We start from the raw sequence: 12950 nt of genomic DNA, 5'->3' as shown, positions 1-12950 counted from the left end.
TTCCCAAGTAACCGTTATGCATGATGGAGCCCTGCTTTCCTGGAGATGGCTGAACACCTGCCTGCCCATGGGAAGTGGTGGATGAATTCCTTGTTTTGCTTTGCTTGCGTGTGTGGCTTTTGCTTTACCTATTAAACTGTTTTTATCTCAACCCATGAGTTGTCTCACTTTTACCCTTCAGATTCTCTCCCCCATCCCATGGGGGGGGGGTTGGGGGGGGGGTGAGCGAGCAGCTGCATGGTGCTCAGTTGCCAACTGAGGTTAAGCCACGACAAAAGTTCAGTTAACTCTGTGTTCTGGAAGGCCACAGGATCACAAGGCAAGCTCAAGTCTAGATTAAGGGACTTTTTCCGGGAATAGTTTTGTAATTAAGAAAAAGCCACTGTAGTAATATGAAATTCTGGAAACTACAGTGAATAGTTTATCTTTAGAAATTGTGTTCCTTAATATATGCAATTTGGACTACACTACAAACTACAGTATGATTATATTGTGTCATGACTCATTATAACAAAAAAATTGCTATATATTCAGAATATTTAAACTGAACAAATAAATTATTTGAATTATAAATCCGTTCATGTTGTCATACTAAAAATACATAAAAGCTTTCCCCTCAGGATAATACTTTATACAGCATACTATGAAAGCATCAAAATTACTGTAAACAAAGAATTCCTGCATCCAACTAGTCCTATGAAGAAAAAAAAAGGGAAAAATAAAAGTAGGTCGAGATTAGCCCCAAAGAAAGATCCTTCCAGGCTAAAGGAATAATTTTATTCAAATTTTAGTAGCTGTAATTAAATTTCTCTGTGGTTTTAAAAATGAAAATGTTTGTTCACAAAAAAAAAAACCCAGCAAAAAAGATTTGACTCTTTATCTATCATTATTATATCAAGATTTCTGGATGACAGGAAAACCTTTGCCTTTCAAAATGTTTATTTTATATCCTGCTATTCTTTAATTATTCTTCTGTTAATTCTAAAACACATGTAGGTACTGAGCATATGTAGGTACTGAGCATTGTTTTAAAATTATTTATCTTTACGACAATTAATATACCACTTAGGCTTTACACTGAACGTGTAAACGCATTTTCATGTCAGCCATACACTTCACTGTACCTATTGTACTTCAGTCAACGAAAAGCAACAGTCTACTGAATTAAATGATTAATGTAAGTATATTTGAATTTTCTTCACAGTCAAATAACTTAAGAGTTTTCAGGTTTGTTAGTCTAAATGTTAACAGGATTATTGCTCTGTGATCCACAGTAAATAACTGCATTCTGAAACAGGCGAATCATCATCATCAGGTGCTGCTATTTTCCTTTCAGTGGAAGACAACTCAGCTTGCTCTCCAGAAAACACTTTCAATATAAGGAAATAGATGTATCATAGAGGTAGCTTTTCATTTTCTTAAAAACAAAAAGCAAGACACTGTTCAAATATGTAATCACCTATTACAAGATCAGAATTAGGCTAGGTTTGTGCTTTGCATTTTCATTAGCTTTAATTTGACATATAATCAAGTTTTTCAATACTGTCATTATTAAACCAGCATATGAATTAAATAGTAACAAAAGCTGGATAATTTTAAGGCACTTAGAATACATACATTTTTGCCCTTCTCCCGAACCTTCATCTGCAGTGTAGGGTTCTGACTTAAAGTACATATATTGTGCTTCTCCTCTGCTCTTGCCACTTTCATCGTATTCACTATCTGTTCCAGAATCTTCTTCTGCTGTGTCCCAGGTTTCTTTCTTCCCCTGATTTGCTTTTGATCGCCTACTACTTGTGATGCTATGAGAATCAAGTCCATTAGCCAAGGGAAGCGGGGCATTGTCCACGTTGCATAAAGTATCACTGCTATGACTGGAGCTGAGAATATCACTGTCCACTGAACTTGTGCTCCTGTCATTATTTACATCTGAATCTGACCGTTCCTCGGACTGGAGATTTTCTGGATCGGAAATCTGAATTTGGTTTTCAAGTTCTCTGTTTTCTGCTGATGTTGAAGAGTCTATTTCATTTAAAGGTGATTCAATGTTTTCAAAATCACTGGCTTCTGTGCTTTTGCTGCTGTCTCCATTATCTCCCTCCTGCTGCTGCTGCAGGGACAAGCTTTTAAGCTTTTCAGTGCTTTCTTCCAGAATAGCCTCTACAGATTTCATATTACCTACAGGTCCTTTTACTCTTTCACAGGCTTCATCCAAGTTGCCCGAATCTCCACTAGACTTCTGATAAACTGCTCGTCTAAATTGAGATCCGGGTGATTGCTCTGGTAATGAAACATATAGTCTGATTGTATTTGCATGACGATCCAAAAGTTTCCATAAATGAGAATCTGTATATGCCATATGACGATCTAAAGACTCTGAGCTTTCAATAAATACCTGAACATAAAATAATAGTGTTTTATCATGTAGTGTTATTTTAAATGAAAGTAAAAGCAACAATAGCAAACAGATAGGATTGAGCACACATTAGAAATTATGTCGCTAAGAAACATCACCTTTTATAAAAAATTTAATACATGTTTAGGAAAAGATAGACTAAGGAGTCTGTAGCTTAATAGTGATTTCACTTTTCCTTATTTTCATAATCATGTTAAGATTGGAGTGAACTGTAACCAGACTGACCAGCTGCAGTAAGCACTTCCATGTTCAGAAGCGTATTTATGTATCACTTCAATGTGCACCCTTCATCTGTACACTAACCCCAGTTATGGTAGTAATGAGCCCCACAACTATAGTTGGCAGTCTTTCTCTGTTTTCTAGTAGAGCATCACAAATAAATCTTTGAACATATACATGGGTAAGCAATATGGCAAATTAGAATACAACAGAACAAATTTCTCTTTTCCCTTTGTCAAAGGCCACTGTGTTGTAGCAACAATGTGAATGTGAAAGAGCTTGAAGTAACTGAGTAACAAGTCAATGCCATTGTTTTGCTCAGCTATAAGCCAAAGCCTTTGCTAATCTTTCTTTGTTGAGGACACTGTGTTCTTGAGCCTAAGTTTCAGAGACGGAGGATGTGCAAAATGTGCTAAAAGATGTGCTATTAGTACTGTAGTAAAAAGGGCAATGCAACAGATGTGATTTAAGTACCAAGTTACTTTTTCTGAATGCATTACACAACTGTTATTGGAAACATTTACTAGAAGTCTTTTTGGAAAAAACAATATAAGTTTGCCTGGGGGGAATGTGTGTAGTAAACATTACTGAATTTAAGATAAAAACCCATTAAAATCTTGCTCTTAGTTTTGATGTTTGTTTTTTAAGAACTTTAATACTGAGAGCAATCACAGCTGTTCAGAAGGTTTAGAAACAAATTAGGCAGGTTTCACAGTAATATGCCAACCTTTGTTCCCTAAAAAGGGTTGACTTCTAAAAAACCTTCGTCGTAAGGTTGTTAACCTCACTGGTCATTTGAACCTCTGAGTATCAACCAGATGTCCGATTCTGAATCTGCTCTACCTTGTTATGTACTCTTGGTTTCATATATAACCTATAGTATTCATCAGCACCACAATATTTGCTAGTTAAGAAACCCCACACAGTACTTAAATGAAATAAGTGACAGTTATCCATTATGAATTCTATGCAGATATCCATACCTTTTACAACACAGTGAGGTCTACAAATATATGAAACAAACAATTTAAAAACCAGAACATGTACCTTGTTGCTTCTAAAAAAGCCTTCAGCTTTCAGTGTTTTGCTGGAAACGTTCAGAAGACGCAAGTCATTGTAGCAACGTTCTAATACTACCCGCATTGTTTCAGCGGGCAGGTGTGTAGCCTAAAATAAGACATTGAGGTAACGTGTGCATTATACGTAATTTCAAATAGCGGAATAAGTATTTCATTTTTTAAGACTATTCATAGGGAAAGGAGAAGGTTTGTTTATTGACATATAAATTGCAAAGACAACGTGGGGAAAACCTCCCAAACCTGTTCAGTCCCAGTTCCTTTCCTCCATCCTTCAACATGAGGCAAATGTTAGTTTTTCCAGAAGTTCAGTAGACTAAAATAGCTTGGCTTTGCAGGGAACTGGCAAATTGTTAATGACCAGTAATATAAGGAATTGGTCTTATTCTTTAGGGTATGAACCAACTGAAAATAAAAAATATTCTTGAGCATCAGGTTTTGCACACTGTTCACTTAATTCTTAATTAGACTGAATTCAAATTACTGAAATCATGTTTCATAAAATATCATGAAGCTACACCAACCACTGAACTATTTTACACAGAACTGACCAAGTAAAACGTCTGTCTTCCAATTCAATGGAAGCAGTAATATCCCATAGTTTAAGACAACACAAAAATGAATCTGCATCTTAATAACAGAGTGGCTGCTGGGATGAAAAGGAGGTTTTGTAGGGAGAATGTGGACAGCTTTGGATGTTAATTTCAATTACTGAAGCCAATGGGGGAACTTAGATGTTGGTTCAGTTATACGGTAACAGTTTACTAGTTATGCCACTGACTGGATACTCAGTGAGGTGATTAAAGTTACTAACACAAAAAAAAAAAAAAAAATCAACCTGACTCTTCAGCTTCCCAAAAAAACTTATTATCTGGTAAGCTACTGAGCAGTATGACCAGGCAGTGGCTAAGCTTGTGCAAAAGCCAGGGTAGAACTCTGGATGGAAGCAAGGAGCAGACTGCTGCTTTTAGCAGCAGTGAGCAGACAGACAAGCTCAACTGTAACAAGTAACCTAACCCTAACTGGACACGATACACAGTACAAACTGCAAAAGATGCAGGCTCTCATTTTAGATATTTAACTTACAACATATTTTCACAATCAGAATGAATGAAAACTCTATAATACAAGTCCTTAACGACTGTAAATTACCTTTGAAATTAGCTGTTTAAATTCTGAAACTGTTTGATTCAAATAAGCTCGGATACTTATTGGAGGAGCAACAGATTCAGTCTTTAGGTCAACTACATGAACCTTTACCATGACCTCTGTAGGGAAGAGGAAAGAGAAAACAAAACCATATATATGTAAGAGAGAATTCAAATGGCAAAGAAAACATACATACACTTGTCTGATGCACTGATTAAGGGGTTGCATTAAATACATAAAAACAGTAATGAATTTGAAAAGCAGTCCAATTTCAGAACTTCATTTTCAGATCAATTTTCCAGAGAGGCAAAAATGTTCCACAGTTTGAAAAATTTTAGTATACTTTAGAACTACTACAATTAGAAACAAGTTGGCAACACAGCACAGTATGTAGCTCTGACTACTGACTTAATAAAATTTAGTACAACAAAGTTTTTCTTCTTTCACATATCATAATGAAGTTCTACAAGTTTTACAAGTTTTATTTTCATGCCATCACACAACATATGATTTTAGTCTATCTTTGTCTATATGCAATTATATGTCTTACCACCAGGTTTATAGCACTGGAAAATTTGGTCAGGTCTTCTTGTTTCCAATAGTAAGTCAAACATGTACGTTGATTTGACACCTCCAAGTAATAAACCCATTGGTGTATCCTCTTCTCCTTCATAAGATCGTTCCAAGTAGTCATGGAACTCATCGTATTTGACAAGACGACAGCAATCCAAAGGAACAGCCTCTTCTAAATCCATTAGCTAAATCATGCACACACAAAGAAAACCCCAAAACATTTAATAATGGTTTATTTGTGAGTTTAGTTTTTCCCTTGTAACCTAGAAACATCTCAGTACGCGTACATCCAGGACTCCTTTGAATTCACAGATATCAATTTGGTTTTAGAAAAAACATATACATACATCATATATAATACACACACGTGCAATATATATACACGTTTTTAATTCAAAATGCAGAGAAGAGGGACGTTTGAAAAGTATAAGTACATGAAGACAGGTCCTGGAAGTATATTCAGAGGAATACATTGCCTATCAGTTATACCAAATGGCATCTTAGAGGCCTGAGGAAGTCATAGCCACTAATCATCTTTCGTGCATCTCAAGGAGATGTTAACTCATGCCAAATATGTAACTGACTTGCTGATACTCTCCCAGCCAAAGATGCATATGGTAAGAACCAAAGAGTACAAGTACGTAAGCAAGAATAGATATCTTCCAACTTCTACCTGTTTGTGGAAGCAAAGATCAACAGATGCTTTGGTGCCCACTGACGTTATTGTACTAGTAATGCAGGAAGTTTCTTCAAAGAATTATCTTACTACATATCTAATACAACATTTTTACTGCAATACAAATATAAGCATTCAGAATTCTTTCAACTTACTGAAGCTATGGTGAGTCTAACAGCAGCTCTCACTGTCTGATTTTAAAATAAGATTATGTAAAATCATACTGCCTTTTAAAAGGGCAGGCTATATCATTTGTATCAGAAATCACCTGATGGCTACTAACAGAAAACGCAGTCAATAATCACCAACTAGAACACCTCTGAAAAAACAAACAAAAAAACCCCAAAAAACCCCACAAAAAACCTCAAACCAACCCCCAAAAAACAGCCCAAAACAAAAAACCCACAGCCAACCCCCCACATAAACACTCCCATAGCATTAGAAATTTAAAACCTGAAAATACACAACAGCCAAAAAAATGACATCTAACAAACTGTTCTGTTATGCATAGCATACCTTGTAAGCTATTTCCACAGCTTCCTTCAGTGTCCTGTCCTTATGAACCTCTAATTTATTCTCCATCATTATTTGTTTTGTAGGATGCATGCAGAACAGTTTAATCTATGACATACAAAAGGAAGAAAAATTATCATGAAAGTATTTGCAAATACCTTTCCTATTAGAGTACCTTTAAATTTACAACCCTATATTCAAACAATCTAGTATAAAATACACCTTTAGCTCTACTTCAGCTAGAGGACAGTTTCCTTTCAGCTGGTTATGTAACTGCAGATAGAAAACGCTAAAGGCATCGTACATAGCACGTGTGTGTATATATGTATATCGGTATCTTTTTGCAAGCTAGGGTACAACACCTATAACCAGAACATCTTTAAACTGTAGGCAGCGTGCAAATTCTCCAAAACAAAATGCACACAGGAACAATGAATGTGAAATTCCTTTTTCACATACAGAGTTACATATTTGGCAACCATAGAGAACCTTCTAATAAAATAATCACTTGATTCATAGGTTTTAAGTCATAGATGTCATATTTTGTTTGTTACTATTGAATCTATGGTTGGAAAAAGATTCCACTCTTTCTGCCAAATAATTATTTTAATTTAGTTTAAGAAACATCATTTCACACAGCAGAGAGTCACAATATGAAAAGATTTAATAGTCTGAAACACCTAACATACAGCATTACATACTCTTTGGAAGTCATTTTGCTGAAATCAAGCGATGTCAGACTAACTAGTTTTGTTTTGGTTTTAATACCAATTCATATTCACATGGAAGATACGAACTCAACAAAAATCTCAGATGAATACTCTAACAGATGCCTCCACTGTGTACAGGTTTCCAATAGGCGTACAATTCATTTTAAAGAGTTATTAATACAAATACACTTATCACAAAAGTCCTTGTATTGTAGTAAAAAATTACTACTTACTGTAGAAACATTTCTTACTATAAATGTATTGTTACTTTATTCAGCAGAAATTCTAACCTTGCAAGTGTTGCGCTCAATTTCACGTTGCCTCTTTTCTTGTTCTTCCAATTCTCTCTCTTTCTGTACCAATTGTTTAATATGCTCTGGATACTCATGTGCCTCAAGAAACTCTGCCAGTAAAAACAAAATGATAGTTTTAAAAAATAAATTTTTCCACTGTGGGCAACATCTTTGGAATTACGGGTATATTTAAGTTATCTTTCTTGACTTCTTCCCTCTCTCTTCTCCACCTGAATTTCCCACAATACCACGTCCTGTTCTGTTTTTCATGATTTAAATGAAACTGAAGTCAGCCTTTTATTCCCCCTAATTATACATCAGCAACACCAGAAAATGCTATTAGCACAAGATTAATATTCCAGTATCAGTAAGGGAAGCTTTCCTGTTGCAAATACACCGAGACTGATGACTGCACTTGAGCCTGTTTTTACAACGAAGGTAAACTGTGTTCTAGAAAGTGAATTAGCCGATAATAAGTCACAAGATATTGTCTGTATCATGGTAAAATAAATATGATTTTGTATCACATGTGTAAATATCATGTACTTCATGAGATTGTTTCATAGATTCAGTTTCTTTATTTGCTTGTTGAGGAATTAACACGCATAGCACTTACAGGAAAATCTATTTCCAAAGACAGCTCTTGACAAAGACTTTCTTTATGGCTGCTGTTTATTTTTAGACTTCACACAATTTACAATCACTTCTTGTTCAGAATTAATAATATTGAAACAAGATTCTTTTTTGTTGCTCTTAAGACTTACTACTTTATCAATTTGTTGATAAAATGCTTTCTTTTAGCAGTATCCTTCTGTGTTGAATCCACTTCAAAACTATATAAAGCATCTACTTCAGATACTGTTACTGTAAAACCAAATAAAGTGTTTTTGTAACTGCACTGTCCCTTGTGTCACGAATTCTCAGAAACAAACAGAAGCCAGCAAAAATGATTTTGTGAGATACTTAGGTTTTCCCCTCCCTATTTTCCTCAAAACAAATACCATTGTTCAACTTTATGGAGAAAATAGTAGAAAAGTAAAAGAAAAGAAGTAGAAAAGTAGAAAATAACAACATGTCTGAAAGTACTCAGAATGATTTCTGAAAGTACGTAAGGGCAGACTACTGAATTATTCCTTGAAGAAAAAAATAAATACAGCTTTGATACTGCAAGCAAATCTTCGGCTCAATTCAACCAGTTAGAATATTAACAAAATACTTGACTCTTGCAGGCACACTGCTGGTGAGAGCAACTGTGACTAGCCACTGCTCTTCCTTTCGACAGCTGTGCTTCTAACAAGGGATTAACAAGGGGAAAATAGCAAACATGCTTCCTTCTATTTTGATATTAGTTAAAAAAAAAAGTTCTATCAAACTTCCATTTACTACTGCCTCATTTAGGTGTGCTCAGATTTTCAGAGAGAAACATTAGTGTTTTCAAGCAAATAATCAGTATTATTAAAAAATCTACAACAAGAGAAATCCTGGAAGTTTACAGTTATTAGTAATTTGAACAGTCTAAGATCCTATGAAATTAGCCAATACTTTAATGAAGCCTCCAACCAGACATTCCTGTTTTGAATCCAAATAGAATCTTCATTTTCCACTGTGACGTATTTCAAAGATTAATCAACCTGTCAGCTATTACATGGGGCCAGGCATCCTCTAAGCATTGGTGAACTAAATCAGAGATGAGGGGAATAAAAGACCGTGAAATCCAAGATTCGTTTCTGACTATATAACTTATAGTATATTGTCTTACCTCCTAACTGAAACACAAACAATAAGGGCTGGTTATAAAGTGTAAAACTTTGTCATTATGAAGTTCTTACATACTCATTTTTAAATAATTTTTTCCACTATCAATCATGACACTAATATAGCATTACATTATAGTTTATTCAGTGTCACCCAGTATATCTGTTTTTCATTTCCATGATATCCAAAATACTAAATCAGAAAACTTATTTTGTGATGACCTCCTAATGACCCATAGAGGTTTACTATAAGAAGAGTAATGAAAAGCTATAAAAGGTGGCTTCCTATATGAAAGTTACATTAGCTTACGCTACAAATACCATTACCACCATCCTCACAAAAATTAGGACTCATCACATGTAAAACATCTCCTTATTCCACAACAGAATCTTACTAGTTAACAAAACATACTTACTTGCATTTCTCATTGGATCCTTCAGTCTATATATCAGCATGTATGCATTTGTGGAGCTGGTGGAAAAACAAATAGTTATCTGGATTTATCATATAGGAAGACAATATTGACTTCAAAAGCTGTTTTGTTTTGTTTTCCAGTAAGGAGCTATGTCATACATATCTTACTAATACACTAATCAAAAAGGATTTTCAAAAATAAGTATCGCATTACTTTAATGATCTGAAACAGCAGTCAGGATAGTTTTTGCAACTATTTGAAGCATCTACTATTATTTTTCAGCTAACATGTTAAGCACACACATCTTGGCCATTCATTTGATTACACTAAAACATCACCAGAAAGAAAAGTAATATTGCAGTACTACTAACCTAGCAAAAGCACTGGAATAATAGCCTCTGCTTCCGGAAGATCCACCGTATGTTTTCTTAATATCTTCCTGAGTTATCTAACAGAAAAATCAATTTAATGATTATTTGAGAAACTTGCACCAATCGAGATGCATTTATTCTCATTAGGAAAAATGGCACTACATAATTAACACACAATATTAATCATTCTAATTTTTTTAAATATTTCTGCTTATTTGCTGACTGCAAAAATCTGTTTCAAAGTGATCTGCCTCTTTATTTTACAATGAATGTAAACAATCTTTCTTTTTTTTTAATAGGAACTTCTTAGAAAAACATTATCCAGGTTCTTGATTGCAATTAACATTTATGGATACATGTAACACCTGAAACGCATCAGCAGGACAGGTTTAACAGCACAATCTGGGTTGTAATAGATCTACAAATACACTTCTCTAAGCAAGAAGTATTCTTCACATGTATAGAAGGCAAAATTCTAAATCCAGCCTGGTCTGTACATGAATAAAGGATTCTTTATGAACCATCCCCCCTTCACCACCAAGAAGAAACACTCACTCCTCTCCCCCAACGCACACCCATACATAAATAAATAAAAAAACCCCTAGAAATCAGTTAACCTCATGAGTGAAACGTATGTATGTGGCAGGACATCAGGATGAGAAGATGAAACAAAGTAAATGCTTGAAATACCTGCACATAAAACCAGCTTCAGTATATGTAAGTGAAAAATCACATACAAAATACAAACTTATTGGTTCATCTATGAGTACACAAGATAACTAAATACTATTTTTACCTTGCTAACATGCTGATCATTAAAACTGTACCACTGTTCATCACTAAAAGATCTTATACAGGCATAGTAATGGCCACCAGCAGCACTTCCAGAATGAACCATAACAGAAAAGAGCTCATACAGTAAAGAACTCTGGGGAGAGAAGAAGAAAGTGTGTCATGGTTTATATACGTTTTTTATATATATATAAAAATATAAATATATATAAATATATATAAATATATATAAAGTAACGAATAGGTAACCAAATTATCATATTAGAAGTTTTAAAACAATTACATTAACCCAAATATATAAATAGTTGTATGTTACAAAACAGATCTGTATAACAGAATGAATTACTGCAATAGACAGTGAACAAAATCAGAGCTCTGATAGTCTTGTGTGATGTTTGGCATATGTAATAATGGAAGTAAAGAGGAATTTCCCCTTTCAGTGGTGGGAAGAGAGAGAAAAGACCAAACGACTTAAGAAAAAAACAACCACGGAAACATTTTTGAACTGGATTAATGCATTACTGTTACTTCTTTTCTGTACGAGCTCTGAATTTGTGAATTCTTATGCTAGATAGGTATTAAGCATATCTCCACACAAGAAACAAAGTAACGACCAACTTGCCTGTAGCTACAAAGTTTAGGCTTATTTGCTGTCACCTTTCTCTGCATTCTTGAAGATTGCTTTTTGCCCCTTAATGTATATTGCAAACCAGCAACACGCCATTCAATGCTTATCAGCACTCTGCATTAATTTCTCTCACAGCACTCCAAGTTTGCTGTCATAAACCTTACTTTTCACAGATGAAAGGATGGAAATAAAGGGTACTAAGGACATACCTTCAGTGTTGTATATACATTAAAAAATAGAACTGAACAATACTGACTCACACAAGTGTTACAAGAATCAAATATTTTTAGATTATGTAGAGGAAATGCTCTGTAAATTCTTGGCATATACTGCATCCATTAAGATATCCAAACTAAAAAACTAACAACATGGCTTGACAGCTAGTTTGCCTTGAGAACAAGTAGTACGAATTAATTGGCCAAAGCTACTGTCAATACTAGGACATGACATTTGCATTACAGATACATTACAATACTCTGTCCCTGTTCCAGTCAAGTTACTATCTATTAATTTCTTTCTTTTTCCCAGCTAAGATTGACAGTATTCAGAGCATTTATCAAAAAACCCTCTCAAATGGTTTAAGGTAAATTTAAACAGGGACAGATGCGCAGATTAAAATGCAAGTCAGCCTTTAAATATTTATGAAAGTAACAGTTACAGCCAAACAGCTTCCTAACAAGTCTGAAGAAAAGCTATTGGCCAAGTTTCAGATGAGTTCACTGAATAACGACCCATGAAGTACACATTGTAGACATTACCATAAAACTCAAGATTTTTGGTTAATTTTTTATGTGCAAGAAAACTCTGCTAATCTTCATGTCCCACAGAAAGATGACTGCTATCCTAGACTGACTTGCTGCTCAATTTCTTTATACTAACTCAAGATGACTGAATGAATATTTAACATTTAGACCCACGGCCTCATCTATACGACCACTTTCATAAGGACAAGAAATGGATTGCAGAGACTGATCAAAGCTTTCCAATCTTCTCCTTCTAAACTGAAAGACACTTTTGCACTCAAAGCTGGTAGGCCTTTAACAGTTGACCTCAAAGAAAAACCACTGCTCACAAGAGAAAAAAGTCTTCAAACTTGAGGGTCTGCCGCCAACACAAGTTATCTGGGAATTCTCAGTCTGACAAGCTAGGAAGACTTTTATTCTCAGGTGACCTCCAAATCAGTTGCATGCTTTCCTTTGCTGTAGCGTCAATTTTTGGAATTTGACTAAAAACACACACTCCCACCCCCCCCACACCCCACTCCCAATATTAGAATTATTTATATTTTTATCATTTACATTTGTGGTGGTTTGACCCTGGCCAGCAACTAAGCACCCACCCAGTCAGTCACACACTACTCCCCT

The 12950-nt window shown here is 34.9% G+C and overlaps 1 protein-coding gene across 3 annotated transcripts in view; it reads right to left on the bottom strand.

The window, feature by feature from the left end:
- Positions 1 to 12950, bottom strand: part of USP47 (ubiquitin specific peptidase 47) — a 43247-nt gene that overhangs the window by 11596 nt on the left and 18701 nt on the right. For all 3 annotated transcript variants that reach the window (XM_009334469.1, XM_009334470.1, XM_009334471.1), the window contains exons 12-20: positions 10963 to 11094; positions 10167 to 10243; positions 9796 to 9851; positions 7623 to 7735; positions 6626 to 6730; positions 5411 to 5618; positions 4864 to 4979; positions 3683 to 3802; positions 1618 to 2395 (exon numbers count right to left, since the gene is read on the bottom strand). In XM_009334469.1, the coding sequence (XP_009332744.1) occupies positions 1618 to 2395; positions 3683 to 3802; positions 4864 to 4979; positions 5411 to 5618; positions 6626 to 6730; positions 7623 to 7735; positions 9796 to 9851; positions 10167 to 10243; positions 10963 to 11094 (1705 nt within the window). The remainder of the gene's footprint in view (positions 1 to 1617; positions 2396 to 3682; positions 3803 to 4863; positions 4980 to 5410; positions 5619 to 6625; positions 6731 to 7622; positions 7736 to 9795; positions 9852 to 10166; positions 10244 to 10962; positions 11095 to 12950) is intronic.

This window comes from Pygoscelis adeliae, unplaced genomic scaffold (assembly GCF_000699105.1).
Source record: "Pygoscelis adeliae isolate BGI_AS28 unplaced genomic scaffold, ASM69910v1 Scaffold171, whole genome shotgun sequence".
Taxonomy (NCBI): domain Eukaryota; kingdom Metazoa; phylum Chordata; class Aves; order Sphenisciformes; family Spheniscidae; genus Pygoscelis; species Pygoscelis adeliae.
The sequence above is the reverse complement of the archived record's forward strand: the minus strand, read 5'-3'. Positions and strand labels throughout refer to the sequence as shown.